The sequence below is a fragment of the Aythya fuligula genome, chromosome 3 (genome assembly GCF_009819795.1).
Source record: "Aythya fuligula isolate bAytFul2 chromosome 3, bAytFul2.pri, whole genome shotgun sequence".
Taxonomy (NCBI): domain Eukaryota; kingdom Metazoa; phylum Chordata; class Aves; order Anseriformes; family Anatidae; genus Aythya; species Aythya fuligula.
In genome coordinates this window covers 42,958,451-42,983,334 of record NC_045561.1, presented here as the reverse complement: position 1 = coordinate 42,983,334, position 24,884 = coordinate 42,958,451, and the positions used below count along the sequence as shown (strand labels likewise).

Below are 24,884 nucleotides of genomic sequence, written 5' to 3'. Positions count from 1 at the left end.
ATCAGATTTAAATTCTTATTTACAATGATTTTGCACCATTGTAACCACTGATTGCAATAGCAGGAGATCCTTTTTTCACCATAGTGTGGACAGAATATGAAGTATGTATGGAATTGAGTATATACGCAAACCGGTTCCTCCTTCTGTTTCTACTATAGCCCCGTAGGAATGGCCAAGCCGTTTTCAGGCCCCCTATTCATTCCTCTAGCTTAATCATTTCTCAGTACACAGCATGTGGTAAAACAGAATTCCATAAATCCCACTTCTTCAAAAAAAAAAAAAAAAAAAAAAGGCATTATCAATCTGATTTCAATTTTCTCCTCATACTGGCTCTGATACCCACAAAGATAAATGAAATGGTAATATATGTGAAATACAAAATCTTCTGCACGCATATTTAAAAACAAAGTTGTCAGCACATTATCCCAGCTGCAGAGAGATCTCCCCCCTTAACTTTTTCTTCCTAAGTCTCTTGCTGGGCTCTTGCCTCTCAGTTGATTCCACTTTTAATTTTACGTTTCCATGAATAGCAGAGAAATAAGACAGCTGAAGGGGACAGATAAGGGTCTTAGTCCACAACAGCCACTATCCAACTCCAAATTGGATTGACTGGCTGAGTGCCCCAAAATCCTCTATGGATATGCAATTTAACAGAACGAAAAAACTCCTCACACAAAGAAAAATGTACAGGAAATACTGTGGCCACTTTACGAAACATCACAGTCCGGGCAATGTGTATACAATTATAGCCTTAATTCAAACAAAATGTAACATGCATGCTTTTATGTTACCCTAAGAAAAAAGAACGCAGCTGATTATTTCACTCGTCCTTTTACCAAATGTTTTATTTTTTTAGTGAGGCATTACTCAAGGAAGAATATAAAAAAAGACTGTATCACAGCAGCCCAAAGATGAACCCAGTCCCTCTTGTCTTTAACAATAGCCAGTAATGGATACCGAGAGAATACAAAAGAGTGTAACAAAACAGACATGGAAAAAAAAAAATCATGAGAATCTGAGGAAGAGAAAAAAAAAAATAAGGCAGGTGGAGGAGCTAAAAGAATTCCCCCAGTTTTGTAGGTAGTTGCATGTATGTGTTGTACAGAGGCAGTTTTGCACAGAAGCAGCACGTGTCGAGATCAGCTCTGCTGCTCAGGGGCACTCCAATATCTGGCTGTGGAGAGGGAAGACCGTCTGGCCAGGCTGCCAGGGCAGAGTAGTGGGTGTTTGCCCAACCAGTCATTTGTATTATTATTTCTTTTCACTTGAGCTATCTCCCCTAGGACACAACCAGTTTTAAATGCAAGCAGAACTCATGCATTCTCAAAGTATGTGCTGGCATCTTTCTATAACCACCCGGTTGGTCAGAAGATAGATATTATACCAGTCCCACCATACTCCTTTGTCACAAACTCAGCAGATCTCTGTCCCGGAATTATACTGTGCTGTCCTAATCTCTCCCTCTCGCTATTCTTCTTTTAAATTATTCCACTTTGCTTCACAACTTTGCCTGCCCTTGATCTCCTAATAGGATGGTGACCCCCTGATCCCTTTTCCAGGAGTGCTGCCTGCAACTTAACCTTTTCAGACAGCCAAACTTTTTTTCTCCTCATTTCCGTCCTGCTGTGCCACCAGTTTCATTGTTTCCTTTCTACATCTCTATCTCTGCATTTTCTTTCATTATTTTTCTGCTAGGAAAATGCAGCTTAGCCTACTCACTGCTGAACCACCACAGTAGTTGCTGAGTGACGAAAATCACTGGAATATTAAAGAATTTGCAGTGGCTCATTTAGCAGCACAGCACATGTTTTGTACGAGGACAGTGTGGTGATTTACATTTGCTTGTAATAATTGGAATGTTTCCTATCTGAATGCCGCTGGCTTTAGGCCTTTTTTTTTTTTGTTTTTGTCCTTATTTGGTAAAATCTCCATCTGTGGTGTGCACAGGACACAGGTCAGCAAGTTGGAGTTCAGTGGTCGAGCGTGGGACACATCTCACCACACTGCGACTGTCGCAGTAAGGGTTTTGATGCTCAGGTAGATACCTCAGTTGTTCTGCAGGCATTTCTACATTTATTTATATATATAAAATAACACGTATATAGGTGTGTGTGAGTCCCCGGGCTGTGCCTCTCCAAGGACAGCAGAGGGAGCCCAGAGGACGAGGTCAGGACCATGCCAGCCCTCAGGTGGGCCACGGTGGATGGTCCCAATGCCACCTCTGGGGACTCTGCCTGCTGAAGCGACAGCAAAAGCCTCTGGCCAGGAGCTGGAGTGGTGCTGTGGAGGACAGGGAGGAGAGGGGTGCATCATTGTTTTGATGAGAAAACAGTTTGTATGACAGACCCTCACTAAGGTGCAACCACCACTGACAAAAGTCCCCCATGCAGGCAAAAGATGGGACTTTCTAAGCTGAAACTTGTTTAAAATGCATGTAAACATGTTCTACCTGAGTATCTTTGCATAAGAAATACCTGTTGGTCAGTTCTGAGCTTTATTCAGCTTGCTTTTCTGTTGCTCTACCACAACCTAGAGAAGGTGGATGGGGTGAACAAGGTCTGCAGGAATTCTGGAAGAGGCTACTAAGGTGACCCAACACAGACCAGGATGGCTCTTTTTTTGGATATTAGGAAAAAATTCTTCTCAGGAGTGGTTAGGCATTGGAACAGGTTGCCCAGGGGGGTGGTGGAGTCACCATCCCTGGGGGTGTGTAAGGAAAGGGTCGATGTGGTGCTTAGGGACATGGTTTAGTGGCCAATATTGGTGGTAGGGGAACAGTTGGACCAGACGATCTCAGAGGTCTTTTCCAACCTTAATGATTCTGTGATTTTATGATTTTTCTTGTACTTGTTTCCTCCACTTTGATATTTAAAATGTCTAGTATTTGTACTGTGCCATTTGTCAGTCCACTACTAATAACTGCAATAATAGTCACAAGATCTCTGAAAGTATTCAGGTGTGGTTTTGTGATGTTTTAAGACGCTCAGTTGAATGGTGTTATATAATAAGAAATCCAGACTATTTTTCCTGTGCATTAAAATGTTCTATTTTACGTCTCTATTTAAAAAGATAGCATGCCCTGCACCCGGATTACAGGAAAGAAGCTGTCTTTGTATTCCAGCAATACAAATGCAACATACAAACACATATATATACACACACAGCTCATCCTGCACAACTGTTAATAAATATGTATTTTACATTTAGCCACTAACTGCTGTTCAGGGTTTCTTTCCAGATGCCCAGGGATGAGTTAACATCACTTTGATTACAGGGTAATGCATTCCCTATATCAAAAGCTAGCAAAAGGAGCTCCTTTGATAGCAAAAGAGACAGCCAGTGGTGATTACAACAAGCAAATGTCCTGGGGAGATGTTTGAGGCAAACTGCAGACCCTGATCAAAGCACAGGTACTGTCAGCAGCATAAGGTTAGTGGGGAGAAGCAGTATCTTTTATTAGACCAGCTTGCAGTACTGGAGAACACAGACAACTCTTGATGGCCTTTCTTCAGGTCTATCAGTTGAGCTAATAAAAAGCATCCTGTCTCCCTAAATATGTTGCTTCTTTGCATTTGCAGACCTCTCCTGAGACAATATTCCTAATGCTAAGGTAGACGTAATTTTTATGACAGACATGATTGATGCCACACTGTCTAACAGTTTATGGGAATAATTTAAGATCCCAATTATTTCAGTACAGAAATGCAGCTCCCAAAGAGAATTTATCCGATTTGTTGAAAGAGAGCTCTGTTAGAGAAAGAAGACACAAAAAGCTGAAAGATGTGTTTGTCAAAGCCCAAGAGTTCTAACATAACAATGGCAAAAACCTATTTTTGAACATTAACTGTAGCACAAAGCTGTCTGACATCTCTCACAGTCAGTCTCTGGCTTTGTGCAACTCAATTGCAGTGACTTCAGATTTTTATTTGCTTCTTAGTCTGTAGCCACTCACTCCTCTGCCCTACCTGACTGTCTGCTTGCCTCACCAAACAAGATGGAAAAAGCCCTGCCTTCACTTTCACCCAAGAGCTGCTGGATGGACAGGAAACACATCCAAAAGCAAACAGAAAGCTGAGAAGAGCCCTGTCTACCTCACCTGTGTGGGGGATTCACTGCTTCTCAGCTCTCCCTCATCTCTCAGCAGCAGTTTCCTTGGCCCGCAGGACTTGTGACCTCCATGGGGAAGGAGGCTGAGCTAAGGTCCTGAGCCACATGTGACACTGGAAAGAGAAAAGAGTGGAACAGGGATGGAGAAGGGAAAGATTAACTAGGATGAGAATTTTTGCAAAGGCAACATTTGACATAGAGACGGGCAGCAATTTAGAGAAGAGAGAGCCATGAGTTCACATTTGGGCTATATGAAATGGATTTTGGGGTGGAAATTGATTTATCCTTAAAATAATTGGCTGCCTTGGAGAATTCTGGGACAGAACTGAACTGGTGGGAGGCAAGTAAAAGCCCTGGGAGGCTGGTGTGTCTGTTTTGTGAGATGTTGTTTCAGTCTGCCTCCCCTTCACCAAGGTGTGCTCGAGGTTCCTTCAGGGAAAGGAGCAAGACAAGAAAGAGTGGGGCAAAATGATAAACCATGCCTTTATTTTTTGTGATACTAAAATGAATGTTTCCATGAGGCATTTTGATCGAAGGTAATGCTGACATATGCTCCAGTTACAGATCTGCCAGCTTGCTTCCAAATTGTCTGTGAGCAGGAGAACATTTTCACCAGTCTACTCTGCTGCCAAAAAGGCAGGCAAGCAGGAGTGATACGGAGTGGCTGACTAATTTCCAAATGTCAAGGTTTGCCTTTAACTCTCTCTCCACCCCAGTTTCACGGAGGCAGGCTGAAGTTTGTGACTGCAGTGCCTTGGGCAAGAGAGCTGTTATTGCTCTGGATCTGGCTACAGATACTGCACGCTGCTCCTTGACGTGTTCTGAAGTCTTGTCGCAGAGCAATACCCAAGGAACGTGTCTTCATCTGTTTCTTCAGGGACTGCTTTTTCCAATCTGTGTAATACTGTGTGAGAAACTGCTGCAAAGTCCTGTGCAAATGTCAGCTGCACTTTGCTTGTCAATGCAGAGCTGAGCTCTTGTTGCAGACGCTGGCTTTGTGCAGTACCAGCATGTACCTGCTCATTCCTTTCACAGGCAGATAAGGTACGCTGTCTACAAGACTCTTCAGAGAGCACATCCCCAGTTTAACACTAACACATCTCCAAATGTATTCCTTCTCACTGACACAAAACACAGCGTTTCCCAAAATAAACACAACCCCAGCTATCCAATCTTTCTGTGCTCCTCCAGACAAACACCTGGTGAAACAGATGAAATCCTGACCTTTCCCTCACAGGCAGCCCACAGAGGCTGGCACAGAGGAGGCCTCCACCAGGCCTGTGGTATAGCCACGGCACATTAGCTCCAGGCACGTGCTGTGGAAACCCCCATCAGCTCTCAGGGACAGAAGTGACTCCGTAGCTGTCAGAAGTCAGCTCCTGAGGTATACGCAGCAATAAACAAGAAGCTTCTGCAGCTGTTGGGAAAGAGGCTGTCAGAAATGTCCATCAGTTTCTGTCCACCAAAGACTGCTCACGCTGTGAGCTATCAGAGGGTTTTGACAGCTGTATCCTGTCGCAGCTGCAACTTCTGTGAAAACGCTGCAGGGTAATGCCAGATAAGTCACGTATAAGCAGGTAGGCATGGAAAAGCTACACACAAAGATGCAAACAAAGAGATGTGAGTGGGAAAATAAGAACTCTTCACGGAATCATAGAAGCATTAAGGTTGGGGAACACCTCCAAGATCATCTGGTCCAACCGTTCCCCAACCACCACTACTACCCACTAAACCATGTCCCTAAAACAAGTCTTCATTACGCACATTAACTGAAATTTTGGGGAAAATAGGGGAATCACAGAGCACCCTCTTCCCTGCATGCATTTCAGCATAACTGTTCTTGTTCCCTCCCCCCTCCTTTTGGCTTCTCCTTTCTTCCTCGGTGACCCTTTTAATAACTGTTTTGGGGGTCCTATTTTCTCAGCACTGTTTCCAGCAAACTTTTCATTTCCTGTTGGCACATCTTTCTTCCTTACTTCTTCTCCTTCATTATCGCTTGCTACACACCTCACCCAGCTGTTGGGGTGATATCCCCTGAACAAGCACTTGGCATTTGCTTATTCTACCCCGTTTTCTTTGCTCCAGCCAAATCCCTGATGTTCTTTGAGCTCAGCTCCTTCTTCTCTGCAGAAGTCTTAACCTTAGGAGAGGCTCTTCTTATCTCTTCACCTTGTTCTTACTTCACTACTTCTTTTTCAATGTCATTATCTCTCTTTTCCACCACCAACGCAACCTTCACAAAGCTGCCCTTATGTTTCTCGTCTTCCAACCCCTCCTTAGACTCTCCTCATTGAATTTCCCAGAAGGATCCCTGCAAAGATCACAAGACCTGCAGAAAGCCCTGCCAAAGTGATGAAATATGTATGGGCTCTATCTGCACAGATAGCGATAGCCCCTTCAAGCCTCCCGTGTCAGTTATGAACTCTGTTGCTCACATGGCATCCTGCAAAGATGATAAACTGAGCATGGACTCCCACAGAGAAAATAAAAGCCAGAAGGGCTCCCCTGGTGCTTCATATTACACTGAGGCTTCAAAAAGATACGGATAAATGCATTCAACCTTCGCAAGACGAGGAAGTACAGCAAAATGCTCCAGAATGACTCATTTAAAGGAGGTTCAGGGATGCGATGGAAATGCACAGCACTGGGTTAAGATGCAAGGGCAACATAGAACAGGGTGGTATACAACTTAGGAAACCTCAGAGCAAAAACAGGAGATAGGGAGAAAACAGAGCTTGGAAATTCAAGGTTCAGTTAACCCAACTGTTGCATATACAGGCAATCAGGACCAAGATAGCTTGGAAAGACTCAGGTCTGTCTCAGCACCTTGCCACTCCAGCCTGTCTCAGTGTTTGTCCCTTGACAATAAAGTACCTGACACTCTAAGCCCTCTGCAGCTTTATTAGTTCTTTGGCCCATATTGCAGTCATCCTAAAGTAGGTCTAGCGTGGTTTAAGTTGCAGAGGGCATACATAAGGGAATATCCTTGCAGATGGGGCTGTAGTCTTTTTGAAAATCCTAAAAGCTTAAAGTAGATAGCAATTTCCCAGCCACTGACATAAATAAATTATACAAGGAAAGCAGGCTAAAATGAGTTCAGTCTTTGGGTGAAGTGTGAGAAGAAAACGAGGTCAGATACCGCTGCTGTCTTACCAAAGCAGGGACAGGAGAATGGTCTGCGATCTTTTTACAGCCTTTCGACAGGTTCTTAGGTATGAAACGTGGCTCTGTCTGGGGCAAGGGTGCTAAACGGTCCTGAGCTCCTCCGCCTTTTAGCGTGAGGCAGCATGAATGTACAGCACACCCAGCCAGCCACATCAGGGATGCCTCCTTCACTGCCTGGCTCACCCAGTGCTTTAAAATGATGTCCATGACACCACCGCTGACATTCACGTATGCAATTCATTTTGCATTAGCAAATTTTGCAGGTCAAACTTCTGCTCAAAGCTAATGGATTCAGTTTCAACTGTCTTAAAATATAGCATGTTTTTTCTGCAGGTCCATTACAACAGGCAGCTTTAGCTTGATCTTTCAACTGCTTTTATATAACCATCTGCTTCTACACCAAAGAACAGATGATGAGAGCTAAACAGAAATTTATTTCTGTAAGACTTCAATAGAGAGCAGTGATGTGTTCAGGCTAGCTTTGTCGTGCTTCCTTCCTCTGATATTTATATTTCTGGTTTTGATCAATTAATCAGTTGTGATTGTGGGTTTTTAATAAACTGAGAACGCAAGAAAAAACAAGGTCTCCTTTTCTCCTACAGCTCTGGGCTACCTACCTCATGAGCATAAAACATTAAAAGACTTAATAATACCGCTACTTTTAGTCATCTTTTAACCTACATTGTTCTTGTTTATATTTTACTTGTGTGTTTAATTAAGTGGGCTGTTATTTATTTATCCTTTATTTTTCATCTAAATACCAGTCAAAATGAAGCAGCGCATGGTGGCTCAGAAAAATTACCACACAGGCAATGTTTGAAAGAATGTAGTTGTGCAGTTCTGTGGATGCGAAGGGGAAGAAGAGCCAGAGGGGGACAATGCTTCCTCCAGGCAAGGCTGGCTCTGTCACCTGAGAGGACAACACTGAGCCAGCAGGGCATTGCCATTTCCACCGCCATCTGAGATGTGCCCAAGGGGAGCTGCGCTTTGCTGGCTCAAGCTATTTGCCTTCCCATCTGCTCAAGTTGATTTAGAGACATGCGTTATGCAACCTGCTGTATTCCTGCGATGCCGGCGGTCAAATGGATGCGGCAGCACACTTAATGCTTCGAGGAGAAGTTTGGAGGAGAAGGAGCGGTTATTTCAAACCAGGCTTTTCAGTCTGCTGTGGTAAAGATATTCCTATGTGACCAAAAAAGAAAAAAAAAAAAAGGCTTGAGGAGAGCTGAAGAAGATTAAAACTGAGAAAGGCTGAGGTGCACTCAATTGTATGGGCGAGGATTAATGCTTGAAAACCGGTCAGGACAATGCTAAAGACAGATTATCTGCACAGTTGGGGGGTTTGGCAGGGAAACAGTGCTATTGTACAGCAGCCTAGGGCTGGGTCGCCTGCAGTCCTTCAGACGGTCTGGTACCGCTGGGCAGGAACATTTGCAGAGCACATGTTAAGTGCCTTCAGCTAAGAAAACCCAACACATTTAGTGGGTGCTTGTGAATTGTGATAAAACATTCCTATCAATATTTAGTTTAATGAAATCCCTCCTAAAATTCCCTACATTTTCTGTGATAAAACTATTTGACGGCGTGCTTTACACAGGCCGGTGCTACAAATGACACAGTCTTTCCTTCCTGATCTCTCCCTTTATGGGGCTGTCACTCACCTATCAACTTCCACCAATACTTCATTAGCATCCACTTTGAGCAGTCAGCATCTCTGCTTGGCTTCCTCAGCCAGCTCCCGAGTTTCTTGGCCACCTCTCTTCTGCAAAACCCTAACACTTTGGGTTCGGGGACTATATCCACAACAAGCAGGACATGTGCAGGCCTTCTACAGGGAGCTTATCCCAGCCAAGGACCTCACCAAGCTCCCTTCATAACTGAATTCATCTTCAGAAACAAGTCCAGAGCAGAGACAGAAAAGTATATAAGGTCTGAAATGATTAAAAAATGATGGTATTTTTAAGTTAGCACTTGTTTGTCTTCTGATCCATGAAAATTCACCAAAGCAATGTAAAATTATCATCTTATGTCTCTCCCTAGCTGTCTCACAGCAGTGTCAGAGCAAAGAATGACTCGGCAAGAAGAGAGCTGGTAAATATAAACAGCTTCATCAAAGGTGCAGGTGCCTCCGGGTGCACGTCACCTGCTCTTGCAGCACTGACAGAATAGTGCTGATCCTATTCTGAACACTTATATAATTTTTGGAACATAAAAGAGCTAGTTCTTGCTATTTTTTGCTTGAAGTTGAAAACTGGCAAGAATTGATAAGGATATTAAAGTTATTTCAGGTCACTGGTATTCCAAAAAGTTCTGAAAACTCCTCATTAATTAAAAAGCAATTGTACTCCAGTAATCAACCATGTAAAAATGATAAGTTAAACTCAAAGCAAGTAAACGTTGCACTCTAAATCCTATTTTTCATATTGTAGTGGCTTTATGGCCTTGCAAAAATTATGGTTTTTAACCTGTCACAGTTCTTTAAAAAAATGCTGAAGGAGAAAGGTGAGTGAGAAGACCTGTGCTCCTTTCGCCTTTCAGATCTGTAAATTCAAGGTCTGTTAAAGATCTCCACCGCTTTTGCCTCATTAGTGTTCATTTTGGACGGAAGCAGAAATCAAGTTATTGATGGGCCTTAGAACTGACTTTTAGGATAACTTACACTCAAAAACATATTGAGCAATGTAGTTTTTCTGAACTACATGGATACATCAGCACAAAGTTGCTAGTTACTGATGCACAAAGTTCACCCGAAGAAAGAGGAGGCTCTGAAGCAATGAACTTGACCAACGTCCTGTTACCAAAAGCTCATTTTCGTGAGAAGTGCAGGCACTGTCAGTAACCATACTTCTGGTGGTTCCTCCTCAAGCAGTCTCTGTAGGCTTCCATCTTCCTTGGCTGACTTATCAAAGAAAGACAAAGGATGCTTTAGTTCATCTTTGCCTTGGCAGAACAATTCTTATTTTGGCAAACTTGCCAAAAAAACTTCAAAAATCCATGTTCTTGCCTTTTAACTCATTTGCACACCTGTTTGTTCCTGTCAGGGGCTGATTAGTGCAGCAGTGATTGGCTTGATCTGATCTCATTTCCAGCACAGATGTCGGGTTTTCACAGCTTCCCTTCTTTGCGGATATTGCTATCACGTTTCCCCCTGGAAGGGCTTTGGTCTTTTGTTTTGTTTTGCTTTGCTTTATTTTTTTGTTTCCTTTTGCAACTATAATATATACTGTAGATTGCTTTTTTTCTTTTTTTTTAAGGCTCTGTGTGATGTTCCAGATGGCACCTAGTTGTAACATGGCGAAGTGACTTGAATTGTCACACGGTTTGATCCTGCCACACGTTGTCTCCAACAATACAACAGGTGCATAAGGTACGGGCAGGAATCATTGCACTCCAGAACAGCTTTCACTTGGCAATACGGCTCTTGCCAATACTCTTCTCCCCCAGCATTTCTACTAAGGAAGAACAGCTCTGAGGAGCAAAGAAAAACAGAGGGACTTCACAGAGGTGAGCTGAGCTGAGCCTTTGGATCACTGGGGGATCCCCCACCAGAGCCTCCCTCTTGGCAGGCTCAGCTAAAGCTCTTGGGTAGAAGTCAGGGAAGCAACCACTCAGTTTGGAGAGCCTGAGAGGGGGCTTTTTTTGGTGGTGTGTGTGCGTGAATTGTTTTCCTGCTGTTTTATATGTAAACCGCTTTGATGGCATTTCTCTGACAGGTTCACTTCGGGTAAAAATCTGGTATCGCAGGTACTCAAGCCAAGAAGTTATTTTCAAGCTTTATGTTTGCTGTACGGAATATATTTCAGTTTTAAATGCTGGTTATATTTCAAAGTTATTCCTTCACCTCTACCATTACAAAAGTTGATTTCCCATACTAAATAAGGCTCGGTCTTGTTGCTGTTTGGGTGCCACGTACTCAAATGCTGCAAGAGGCAATGAACATAACTCAGCTAGCAGAACATCTGCCTCTGAGTCAGTAATTGCTGAGTGCCCCTGCACTGAATTCAGGGGTCACTGGGCTGCTGAATGTGCTGTTCTCGTATGAAATATGAAACAAAAATTCTAATCACTTGTTGGCCATTAAATAACTGATGACAGTTTTCATCAGAGACTCACAATAGCTTTGCTCCTCTAAGTGTGCCAGGTAATTACATTCTATCTACCTAAATGAACTTTCAATTACAAAGAGTACTTTTCTCCTCTAAACTATTTAGAAATAATGTTATGCACTGTTAAATTACTGTCCTTGACCTATCTCAGTAATAGACAAAGAGATCTGGGTATATGGAAGGATACCTGACCGCAGGCTTTGTCGCAGCCGCGATTCAGCAACCAGATTTTGTTCTCAGGCATGCACTTTGGCCTCATGAACTCTGTGCAACTTGAGCTGCTGGGAGGTAGAGCAACCACTGACATCTGCTCATCACTCTCCCCTTCCAGGAGCTTGCACAGACGTGCAGGCTGTTTTCACCACCAGGCAGTACTCCAGCACAGGCAGGAGGTGCTAGGTGCTAATGGAATTTGGCCTGGCTCAACTGAAGGATATGTATTTTTTTTTATGGCCTCAGTTTTGCCTTTAATTATTCAGCACTTGTCTGTCTGCTTGCACTGGTGGAAGAGGAAGGTCGTTTTTCAGGAACACAGGTATGTCTGAGTATAAAATTACCCCTCCTTAAGAGCAAACATTATAGCTATACACGGCTGAAGAGTGTTTATCTTCTGAGCAGTGTAACCTGCATCCATCTCACGGAAATATGTTATCTCACAGATTTTTGCATTCAACCTGGAAAAAAATTTCACCTGTAGATTTATTAAGGGAGAATGCAGAAGAAAGAAGCAAGAAATTATGTTTATTAACATTAGTTGAACATGGTAATATACAGAAACTTCCATGTTCGGTTACAACTGAACGCCTTGCAGAGAAATAATTCTTTTTAGAAGTGATTGACTACGGCTCCCCACTCAAAAATACTGCAAGGCAGATATCAGACCGCTAGAGAATCTGCAATATTCTGCAATCCGTAAGCACAAATCATTCTTACTACTTGTGCACATCAGCAGGCATCCCTTTTCAGCAGCACTTCATTTCTGCCCTGCAATTTTGCCTGCAGATTTAGACCTCCCGTCATTTTTACCTCAAATGACCTCGGCATGGCTTAGGCGGCATCCTCAGGGTTTGACCCCGATGCAGGTCTCACTGAAGGAAAGAGTCTGCTCAGTGTCACTGGGATAATAAGACAAATACCCTCAAAGCCTGTAGCTCTGATCCCCTGGCTATCTACTTTCAGTAATCAGATTCTGGAAAGCTGTTACTGGAAGTCAGGAGCAAGCAACCTGTTGTTGGGAGGCTAACAAACTGAACCCAACGCTGGAGCAGCAGTAATAAAGGCCCGCTCAAGCCATCATTTTGGAGAGGCAAATGATTCAGCCCAAAGCTTATCAGAACTATACCGAGCTCTTAGGAAGCATGGGGGAAAAAAATCAAAAGGCCCTTTGAAGTCCTTAGTTCCTTTTGTATTTTTGATGCAGAAGGAGACTAAGGGAAGATGTTCAATGCCGTTGAGGGCTGCGGGCATGAGGCTCGTCTATTGCATAATTATCTCACAAAACTCTGTCGTGTTCTTTTATGCCTATGAATTTCTACATAATACTGGAATGATTAATTCCTACAACATAGTATTGTTTCTCATTTCATTTTGGTGGATTTGCTTTTACCAGCTGATATGAAATCCTAAAATGACTTTCTTTGTTAATTACAACAGAAAGAAGCTTCGTTCTGAAGAGGAGGGTGTTGCAGCAATATGATTTTGGTGGGGTCTAAATGACAACTCTCTTTTCTGCTAGCTAACATAATGGGGAAGAATCCATGAGACTGGAGAGGTAGGAAGAATAGACTGATACTGTTACATCTGATTTAATGAAGTGAGAGGACACAGGAGATTTTAGAACTGGTGTTGCAGAGCACAGTGATGTCCTATGGAGAAGATTTATAGTTTGATCTAAGGTTAAACAGAGACATGAACAAGCCAGATTTTGGCATCATCAGGAAAATAAATGGTCGGTTATCTTAACTCCCATCAATTTTACTATCAGGTCAAGTCAATGTTTATCCTGAGTATGATCCTTCTATAATCCTAAGCCAGAATTTCTGATATGGAAGTACGGACTTCGATTGTGTCTCTTCTCTCCACAACACAAACCAGTAGCATTTGCTAACAGATTAAAATGTGAAACAAAGAAAGAAAAGCAAAACAGTTTGAGAGAGGAATTAGACCTGTAGTGATTACAGAAATTTAACTGGCTATTTGCCATATGCACCCAGCCTTTGGATTTTCATACTGCTTCTTACTGCTTTCTGCTGGGCATAAATTATTTCAAAAATCCCTATCATCCTCATTGTGAAAAGGAGAGAGAGAGAGGACAGAGCTCTGGTTGGAGTAGCTGCTATTTGTGAACAAAAAGGAGAAATGGACCTACGTGCGTATTATTGCTGGCTGGCAGATGCTTTCAGTGGAGAAATTGTTACTCATCTACACTCACAAACCTCTACATACCAGTCCCTATATTTATATATCCCTATATATATATATCCTCCTGCTGTCAAAAGTTTGCTTTTCTAGTTCTCTATAAAAAAAGGAAGAGCTAGCAGTCTGACTTTTCTACAGAAGAATAAAGGGCAGAGTTACATATTAAAGAACAGCTGAGGAAGGCAGCAGCAAGAGTGCATGTGTGGCAGCTGTTGAAAGAGGGACAAAAGCAAAAGGCGGGTGTAGGAACTAAGGGGTCAGAGATCATAGCTAGCAGTCATTGGTTCGGACAGGGTTCTTGCAAGGGCAGGAACTGGTGAAAAAAACAGCAACATGGGACAAAAAAACAGCAACAAGTATCAAAATTGGGACTCTTTACAGTTTTATTTAAAAACACTTTTTGATGTGGTTTTATGACACCTAAGAATTGAACAATCTTTGGCTGAAAATCTAATTTCTGCTTGGCTATGCCACTATGTGGAGTTGTGTATCATGTGTGAATTATGCCCAGCAACTTCTACATTCTCTTAGCCAAAGGACCAAAATCTGTAGCATTCCCAGAGCATCACAGAACAGCATCATCTGATCTCTGTTCCTCCACATCAGTGATGAAAACCAGAGGCCTCATGAGAAATAGAGTATATTCAAGGCATTCTGACTGCAGGAGGAAATGGGAGAGTAAACCACGCGTCACTAATTATTAATTTGTCTTCCATACGCCTAGTTCGTGATATCTGGATCCTGACCTGTCATTTACAAGCAGTCATGGCTGCAAGTTGACCCAATGAGAGACATCTTACAAACAAACAGGACTTAAAAATGCCAATGGCAGTGACAGATGAGCTCTGGTGCATCTTGTTTGGCAAGTTTAAGATACCCCTGCAGCACAGTGGACAAAATGTGACCTTAGCCACATCACTGCAAAGGCTTAGAGCAAAGGTGCTGCCCTGCACAGGGTAGCTTAAAGTTGAGGCTCACGTCATTCTGTCAGAAGGGTGGGATAACATTCAATTAAAGGTGCCATAAAGACATTTTGGGGTTGCTACAATACACGTTGAACTGCTGCAAAAAGCTTTATGTTCTAAGGAAAATCATCCCTAAGAATCACAAAATAGGCACTTAAAATTAGTAAACATGTTTTACCGTGACCTACCTTTAGCTCTGTGTCCTGGTTCCCTATCCACAGAACAAATAATAATACCATCTGCTATCACAGGGGTGTCATAAAGAAGAATTCATCAGCGTTTGTAGATAAGTCAGTTATTACAGGGGAGAGCATTATAGGAAAGGCTGCAGGAAACCCTCATAATTTATCAATCCAACGTGCTCTATAGTGAATATATATCACCACATCCAGAAAGAAGAGTATTAGAAATGAGGTATAAATGATACACGAGTATCGTCTATTCTCATAATGAATGAGGAAAGGAAAAAAAAAATCACATAAGAATATAAAATTAAAGATATACCATAATGCATTTGCATGAGGAAATGGCCTCTATTCGGACACTTCCTAGTTCTTTATGACACAAACTACATGATGTATTTTTAATGTGTTTTCTTTTTTAAGGTTGTATCCTTAACAAAGGACACTTGTGAGTAACATTTCTGCATCTTGGTCCTAGGAAATAGCACAGACTAAGAGATTTATACAGCTAAAGAAAGCATGTTCCACAAAAGCACAACAGACAACTGTGAAAGACTCCAGCTTCCATTGTCACCATGTTATAACTAGGTCAGACTAAATAAAGAAGTTGGTTTAGATTTTAAAGGCTAGCTAAGAATTTAGAATCACAGAATATCCCAAACTGGAAGGGACCCACAAGGATCACTGAGTCCAACTCCTGCCTCCACACAGGACCACCCAAAAATCAACCCATACGTCTGAGAGCATTGTCCAGACACTCCTTGAACTCCTTCAGGCTCGGTGCCATGACCACTGCCCTGGGGACCTGTCCCAGTGCCGACCACCCCCTCTGGGTGCAGACCCTTTCCCTAACCCCCAGCCTGACCCTCCCCTGCCCCAGCTCCATGCTGTCCCCTCGGGTCCTGTCGCTGTCCCCAGAGAGCAGAGCTCAGCGCCTGCCCCTCCGCTCCCCTCGTGAGGGAGCTGCAGCCGCCATGAGGCCTCCCCTCAGCCTGCTCTGCTCGGGGCTGAGCAAACCAAGGGACCTCAGGGGCTCCTTAGGCATCGTCCCCTCTAGGTCCTTCACCATCTTTGCAGCCCTTCTTTGGGCACTCTCTAACAGCTTCATGTCCTTGTGTAATATGAACAAAGGCTAGGTAAGGTTGCCATCCGAGAGATGAGAACCCAGAAAGTAAATTTTTTGACTTTTCGGTTGACAAAGTTAAACAGCAAGCCAGCATAAAGATTGTTAATAGTAATGATATGGCAATAAGGTGCCTAAAGGCCCTGAGTGTGAAAAAAATGCACTTATAATCTAATGGGATCAGGCAAGCTGAAAAAAATAATTATGATAAGCCGGTCTAGATAAAATAAGAATATTCATGAGCTTTTCCAAATTGCTGTCATCTGGAAAAAAAAAAAAAAAAAAAAAAAAAAAAAAAAAGGATGAAGGGATTGGAAGGAAAGCAAATAAATAAGCTATATTTGCTTATAGAAAGCAGGAAGATAATAATGTGCCTACATTGTCAGCAAACTGAATCAATATTTTTGCTGTCAGACACATTTAGCCTGCAAGGACAAGGGCTTTCTTAATGCTTTTAATCTACAACAGGAATGGTCTGAAATGCGTTCAGTGTTATAAATGCTAACAGCACTATTTCATTTTTCACAATCAGCTGGGGCAGAAGTCACAACATGACAAATGGAAAATAAAAATCCTCTTGACTCTAATGTACAAAGCATTAAAATGAAGAGCAGATCATCTTAAAAACCAATCCCCGAAGTAGCACATAAATACAAATAAGGATTGGAAAAAGATTCCTCCACCGTAAGCCAGTTTAAAACAATTGTCAGGGGGGTTGATGAGAATGAAATCAGGAAAAAGCCACATGAATCTGCGAACAAAACACAAAACGGTGTGGAGGCTTAACTCCGCTGCAACTCCATAATACAGATATTAAAAATCACTGTATGTGGTAGGGGTTTTTTTGAACAAAATATTGCACAAACAAAGCAAGGTTGTGGCAACAGGACTACACCTCTAACCATCTGCTCCTAGCAGTCTGGCTGGGCCATGGCGGTGTGCTCCCAGAGCTCCACCTTTACCAAACTGCTTTGGGTTTGGTTTTTCGGTCTCCAGCTGTTGCACAAAGGCAAAGGTCCTTCTGGCAGGTAGGGAGGCTGTCAGAGATAAGGTGGGGTATATACAATACGGAAGCATCTGCTCTGTATACAGTCAAGAAGCGTTTAACTATTCAATATGAAGTCAGGAAGCTTTTTACTGCTCAATATTTAGCTTTCAAAACCCCTCTTGCCTTGCCATTGCGCGCAGGTTAGGCTGCCGACCCCAAACTGCCACGAGTGCTCAGCAGCCTCCGGAGGGGGGCCCCTCAGGGGTTTGCACGGACAGGGAGGGACAGACGGGGGGGGAGGAAAACCACAAAGGTCTGGCCGAGAGCTGCCCGACCCCAGCGCTGCCCCCACCGCCCGGGGCCTGAGCTAACGAGGCGGCGGCGCTAATTGCCGCGGGCAGCGCCACGGGAGGCACCTGCTGCGCGCTGCAGGCGGCGCCGCCAGCACGGCACGGCCCGGTACAGCTCGGCAGGGCTCGGTACAGCCCGGCGGGGCTCGGTACAACACAGCACGGCCCGGTACGGCTCAGTACAGCCCGGCCCAGTAGGCGGGGCGGGCAGCGGGCGGTGCCTCCCCGGCGCGGAGCCGGGCCGGCCCTTCCCGTCGCCGCTCGCCGCTGGCCGCCGCCGCAGCATGAGCGGGCCGGGGCTGCCGGGTCCCGGCGGCGGCTCGGGGCTGCCGCCGCTGCCCAAGAGCCTGAGCGGGCTGCTCAACTCCTCCTCCTCCGGCGGCGGCGGCCAGGGCGGGCGCTGGCGGGACCTGGAGCGGCTGTACGCGCAGAAGTCCCGCATCCAGGACGAGCTGAGCGGCGGCGGCCGGGGCTCGCCGCGGCCCCCCAAGCCTCCCAACCTGGACGCGGCGCTGGCCCTGCTCCGCAAGGAGATGGTGAGGGGCGGCGGGGGCAGGGGGGCGGGGGGGAGCCGCGTCGCGGCCTCCGGGAGGCCGAGGCCTGTCTGGGCCGGGGCTCGGCCTCCGGGGCTTTGTCCCCTTCGCTGAGCCCGGGGAGAGGCTTTGTGCCCCCTCCCGAGGGTGCCCGGCTGCGGGGTGCGCGGCGGCGGCCATGGGAGCGGGGCGCCCCCCCCAGCGCTATTGGGGGTTAGCGCCCGTCCCGCCCCGTCCAGGGGCAGCAAGCCCCGGCAGGGCTCTTCTTCGGGCTTTGTGTTGGGTCCGTAGAGCCGTGAGAGAGGCAGAGCTCCTCCTGAACCAGCGATTAAAGGCGGGTTGGGGTGGCTTGTGCCAGGTGCGGCTGCAGTGACTAACAAGCGACGGGCGGTACGCGCCCTGCGCTCCCAAACAAGGCACGGGACGGCTAAAATCTGCCCTTTCCAAGGCCTTTTTATTCCTAACCATGCCAAAAAAAACATGCTTTGAACGCGAGATACTGTTGAGAAACCTTTGTGTAGCTTCAGAAGGATGTGCAGCCTTAGTCTGCCGCCAACAAGTAATTCAGATAAAGTTTGAGACAGCCCTAAAATTGTGGTGGAGCACAGGCAGCACAAGTGGCCGTCCACCCCAGTTTGTTTTTTTCCCTATAGTCTAATAAAGGAACACAAAAATATGATCCTACTCATCGTAATCCTTCCTGAAAAAGCAAAGGTAGCTCTTATAAAAAGTCTAATTTATTTTTCCTAATGGAAAATCAAACGAGATGCTGGTTAAAGTCATTTGACACCCGCATTCCCCTTTGATACTCAGTTATCCTTGATGATAACTTGATAAAACCCTTCTGAAGAAAAAAAACACTTTGCCTCCAAACACATCAAAGGCGTTCAAGCAACAGTCTCTGCAGTTCCAGGTGTGCTTTTTTGTGGCCCGTACAAATTAGAGAGAGACTCGCATCCTAATAGCCCGTCTTTCATCAAGCGGGTAACAGCACGTTATTATTTATGTTGAACGCTCTTCCTCACACCAGTCAAAGATAGCATTACAGCTGGGTAATGAGCTTACCCCAAAAATTCAGCACCAAATGGAGAAGCTGTGCATAGCAGCATCTTCCCCTGCAAGATCCTCTGTGTGGGTTTTTTAAGACGGGAAGGTGTTAGATTTAGATGCTTTGCGGGGGGACTGGATCATGAGGAAAAGAGTCGACAGCAGGGGAGTGTGCAGTGGGTTGCCTTGTAGGTGCTGTGAGGAAACCTGAGTCAGAGTCAGCCTGACTGGGATTGAAAACTTCATGCTTGTGCTAGTAAGCCCAGACGTTTCTTTGGGCTTTTGCTACCTTCAAGATTGTACCTGAAAGTTGTGAAGCGCTAGACGCTGTGTTTCTTTTTCAGCAGATCTACTGTTCGTGTTTGAGTGCTTGATGCTGGTGACAGCTATGGGTGTTAAGGCCTGCTAAATTAATTCTGCTGAGCAATGTCTAGCTCTGAGATTAGAGTTAGGTGTAGAATTAATTGTTCTTCACTGGAGTGCTTCACCAAGAAGGAAATTCTCGTGCATTCCTTCGGAGACAAAGATCTTGCATCTGGAATCTCTCTTCTGTCTCCAGGTTGAATTTCCTTGCTCGACCCATTCCCTTTATTCCTAATCCCTCTTTGAAAAATTCCTCACCACAGCCTTGGCCCTCAGCGCTGATGCAAGCTTGCTTAATCTTTCAGATGTTTACAAGTAATAGTTTTAAGCCCAGCTTCAGAGTTCTTTCTTACCTGAGGTGAGCAGTTTGTTTAGATGGGGCAAGCCAAACCCCTTTAACTGCCAGCCATAAAGGCTGACGTTCAGACTTTATTCTTGGGCAGGTAAACATTCATTAGCTTAACACCTCTGAAGAAATTACCTCAGTAGGACTTGAATAGATGGAGGGGCCTGGATATGGTACAAATACCTCCTTTTCGTTTTCCCTTGTGTAGTCTTTCTTGTTTTGTTTTGTTTTGTTTTTTTACAAATTTCTGCCAAAGGGGATTTGCCCAGGTGCTGTTTTCCTCTTGCAGAATACAGGAAGACTCAGAAGACACCACTAAGTGAATTTTGTTTCTTTGCTTACTGCAGACTGTTTGCTTAAACGAGGAGAGAGAAAGCAGGCAGTAGTGTTCTATAAATAAATTAAAAAAAAAATGGAGATGGGGAAGAATAGCAGTGTTGGTCTGAGGGTATTGAAAGGCACATCTGTAATCTGCTGGCCACTAGCATAACATTCCTGAGCTTGCTCCAAGTCTTGGCCTAAAAGGCATGAAAGCATTAATGGTCTGGTCTGTAGGAGACATGATGTCTGGGCTTCCTGGCCTGAGCAGGTAATGCACATTGGCTCTGAAAGACACTGTATCCTATCTAAGTTGGAGTGGCATTGTGTGTGATGCTTGTTTTCCCTCTTACCACCTTTAGAAAAAGGAGCTCGTAGGATAATTCAGGCTGGTAGGGACCTGAGGAATGCCAGAGAAAGATCTTCATATTAACCCCTTGTGGTTTTCTCATGTGCTGGATGTATTTCTTAGAATTTAAACACGTAAGGAAAGGTTTTGGAGAAGAATTCTCATTCTGTGTAACACACAACCTGGCTGCGAGGCTGCAGTAAAGACTACGTTTTTTCCTCATCTTCAAATACAAATTATAGCAAAAAAAAACATGCAAAACTTTATGAAAATGTGTCTTGGTATAGCCTGTTAGCTTAACACTTCCTATTCTAAAATTTAGGCATAACAGCTGCTTCTTGAAAAACGTTATTTTGGGTAGAGGTTTAAATTTACTGCAAGAGGGAACCTACACTTAATTTGATCTCGCCTGCGTAGGTGAAAATGTCAAAGGAACTCTCTGTTCTGCTGCCACAGAGGGAAACTACTTCAAGTTAAATGACTAGCTTTATTTTACTTTTCAGTGTAATGTACACATTTATGCCTGAAATACAGATGCAGACCACAAGGTAACTTCCTTTGCTGTTGCTCCAAGTCTTTAATTAGACCTGGAGCTGATATTTTAGAAATCTGGGGGACACAAAATATTAGGGTCTTCATTACAAAGCAAGCCCGTGTACGTCAAACTCTGGGAGTACCAAAAGGACTCTTGAGTAGCACACAAAGACACACGTCACTGCTTGCAAACCTGCCGAGTGTTTTTATCTGATTCAGCTTTAGTGTTGCTGCCTTCAAGTGGCGTGCTGTATTGTGTTAGACAGTGAGCCTTGTCGAGGCAAACACGTCAGCTGCCTGTGTATGTCGGTATAGAAAAGAAAACTGAGTAGAGAGAGACCTCACCATGAAGTGGGACACCCGTCAGAGCTGCATTTGCAAATCTTTATCCAGGCAGTTTTAAACAAAAGCAGACAGACGTATGAAAGATACGTCTGTATGTGGTGTGGTGGTACTGGAAAAGTGTGTCTTTGGCATTGTTGCAGTAAAAGCATTATGCTGCCAATGAAATTGAACTTGTAATAATGGTGTTTTTTTGGTTGTTTTTTTTTTTGTTTTTTTTTTTTTTTTCACTCCTGCTCCTCTCCCATCAGGTTGGCCTTCGGCAGCTAGATATGTCGTTACTGTGTCAGCTCTACTCCCTCTATGAGTCCATTCAAGAATACAAAGGTGCCTGCCAAGCTGACTCTAACGCAGACTGCACATATGCTATGGAAAATGGCTTTTTTGATGAAGAGGAGGAATACTTCTAGAAAGAAGACTAATCTCCAGGCTGGCCTAGGTTCCTTTGTCCTTCTCTCCCTGTACTACACATCACGAAGAATGACTGGAATCTCTACGGATCTCTCTTCCTGAGGAGGAACACCCAGCTACCCCAACTGGTGTTAAATTCACTTATTTTAACAGGCTGTCAGTACAAGTTACTCATGCAAATACCACTTGAGCAAAGTGCTGTACTATAACTTTTGAAGAGTTCTCAAGCATGTTTGACAAGAGTTTTCAGTTTAATTTGCAAGGTGGGTGTTTTCAACTTACGAATATCGGTAGCTTATAACTGGAATTTTGACCATAGAAGACAGCAGTGACTTCCTGAGTTGTAATAACTCCTTAAGGGGGGGGAGGGAAGCCTCCGCTGTGGTGTAAATAGCTGTGATTTATTTCTTTTTTTTTTTGTCAACAGTATTGATAAATGCATTTTGAACAGGTATCTGGATGCACTCACATCCTCAGCTCTGTTAAGCTAGTTCTGCTCTTATCAGCTGCATCCAGTTTTGTACTGGGTGGATTGTTTACACAGTTTAATTTTTTTCTTCTTAAGCTAATTTTGACTTTTCCTTATACCGAGCTTACAAGCTGTACGTGTGACAGTGAATGCTATCAGCAGTTTTTTTTCCTGTTGATCTAATTCACTTTCTTGGTACTGCCACTTGGCATTAACTTTTATACTATTGTCTGGATTTCTCGCATAAACACAGTTCTTTGACCTGCTAAACTCTGTTCTCAAATGGTTTGCTTAGCTTTTGCTACACTGGGTAGTAAAAGCACCGACTCAAACATAGTTTGTCTGCCACTGTGTGGCTTGGAAATAACGTGAACTCTTGTGCAAGTGTTCTCGATCATATGAAGAATAAGGAAACCTCTCATATGACAAAATGGGACAAATTGCAATATTTTATACTGGGTGAACTTTGTTTCTGTAAGGTAGACTACAGCTCTTTTTAAAAATGCAGAATAAGTATTTTGAGCACATACTTTGCATACGTTAAAACTTTTTATACTAACTTGTTCTTTGAAGTATAACTTATTTTTGTTTTCAGAACTTACTAAAGCAGTCAGTTGTGTTTTTTTTTTTTTTTAATTTCGTAGTGTGTATCTGTAATGCTTCATTAGCTTGGAATATATGAGTTGCCACAATTTTGCTCTTCCCCCAACTCTGTTTTAAATAAAATCAGCTCCCAAAGCGATTTTTTTCATTTCTAACCTTCATTTTAAAGATTGCTGTAAATCACAGTGCCTGAATCTTGACACAAGCTAATAATTAAGGGCTTTAATCTCAAAGGGTTTTTGCATGGTTTATGTCTGGCATGCATACAGTTTACAGAAAGAATTGGAGACAAATTCTGGGGTAGCTCCTCTCTTAGTTTTCAGCAAATGCTAGGATGTTGCAGTGATAAAAGCAAAGAGACTTCCAGGGTGGAGTTTTTGTGTATTCTCTCTAAAACTGGCTTCTTTTAGTAGAAATTAATGGCCACAAGAGTAAAGACTGTGTTGTAATTGTGTATGTGCTTAAGCTCTTAAACTAGTCTGTGAAAATGGTTGGATTTTTTTGTTGTTGTTAATTCTGGTCTAATTACTTCACTCACAAAACTAAAATGAAAAGGCAAACACAAATAATCCAAATGGCTACATTTAAAATGTGTGTGCGTACACAGACACACAAGCGTACAACTTCATGCTTTGACCTAGGAATGTATCCGTTTTGAATATAATTTGCTGTGCTTTTGGTATTTATATGAGGCTTTTTCTAGTCTGTTGAAATACTGCTATTTTCTTGCTCTTTCAAAAAAAAAAAAAAATAAAAGCATGATGCTTAGCATAACATTTTAATGTCGTGTGCATTTTAATTTATTATTTAAATCTGAACTGTTGTTGTCTGCTCCCTGCTTCCCACAAAAAACAAAACAGCCTATCACTAGTCATGACCTCTGCAGTGAAGCAAGCTGTTTTTAAATTAGAATGGAAAAGGTTCTGTCTGTTTGTATTTGGAGTGGGAATTTCCTACTTCTGTTTTGTGTTTTACTTACTTTGAATTAAGCATAGGAAATCTGTCTCCACAAGAATTAAAAATGATTTACAAATCCATACACAGTGCAATTCATGAGCAGTCCCACTGCTGAGAATGGTCTTGAGAGAAATTCACAGTACTTTTTTCTTGTATAAATGAAACTTTAGATTGTCAAGGTAAATAAATGTTTTTAAATTTTATTTATTTTATTTTTAATGCCTCATGCTTGTGAGGTAGGGAATGTGGAATGTTTGGCTGATACTCACTGTATTAAGAGAAGCATAGAAGTCTGAAGGCTTTATTCCACAACATTATTTACACTGGAAAAAGGATGGATTGTTCCGACTTGCTAAGTTTTCAGCACCTTCTTCCTTTTAAGACTACCTTGCATGGGAGAGAAGTCATGGTTTGTGTTCTGAAGCCAAATTCAAACACAGTGGAGACTGGCTAGCTAGTGAAAAGTTTTGAAAACAATAAATTTAAGTCAGTAAACAATTGTTGCGGAGTCATATTTCTCTGCCTGGTGTTTTGGCTGCTGAGCTGCATCTCTTCACCACATTATAACAACATGAGGTAGGGAAATTGATTTGAGAGACAGATGCTTGGTGGGAAAATACAGCTTAAATACTGAGTAATGGTTACATGCAGCTCCAAGTCAGAGTTTAGTTATGTGCATGATAGAATAAGCTGTGTTACTACAAATGCTTGCTGCTCTCAGTCCAAAACACGTACCGGTAATAACACTTCCCATTTTCCCTCTGCAATCCCACTTTAAATTACATATAACCTTTTAAGGATATAACACAAGAAACTCTTGAAACTTTTTCTGTATTGCTGGACTCTAATACCTTTTAGTTTCCTTCCTTCCTTTGTCAGGAAGTATGAATGAAGCTGGAACCAACGCAGTTGATTTAATTTGTTTTCTGTAAAGACTCTATGGCCTTATTAGCAGTTGGTTTATTCTAGAAAAGGGCTGAGTCCACAGCTAGTATACCACTGCAGTAGTAAAATGGGGACAGCTTCTGTTTAAGCAAGGAAAATGAATTATATGTTGCTGAGTACTTACTGAAGGAGTCCAGAACTGACTCACAGTGGTATCTCCCTTCCAGTAAAGTGAATGAGTGTTAATGTTTAGTCAACTACACAATCATGGAGTGTACAACATACCTCTCGATTCTTCTTTCTCCTTCCTTCAGCACAGCTGT

General features: G+C 43.2%; 1 protein-coding gene across 1 annotated transcript; it reads left to right on the top strand.

The window, feature by feature from the left end:
- The first annotated feature begins 17,657 nt into the window (after positions 1–17,657).
- Positions 17,658–23,495, top strand: FAM89A (family with sequence similarity 89 member A). The gene is made up of 2 exons (XM_032184733.1): positions 17,658–17,940; positions 21,488–23,495. Exons 1-2 carry the CDS (start codon positions 17,689–17,691, stop codon positions 21,644–21,646), a joined length of 411 nt encoding a protein of 136 aa, XP_032040624.1. The 5' UTR covers positions 17,658–17,688; the 3' UTR covers positions 21,647–23,495.
- Positions 23,496–24,884: the final 1,389 nt, after the last annotated feature.

What these genes read in the sequence shown, in the direction of transcription:
- FAM89A (XM_032184733.1), top strand. Translation starts at nt 17,689, where the DNA reads ATGAGCGGGCCGGGGCTGCCGGGTCCCGGCGGCGGCTCGGGGCTGCCG. An exon ending in CCCTGCTCCGCAAGGAGATG is followed by an intron (nt 17,941 to 21,487) that starts GTGAGGGGCGGC and finishes CTCTCCCATCAG; the next exon opens with GTTGGCCTTCGGCAGCTAGA.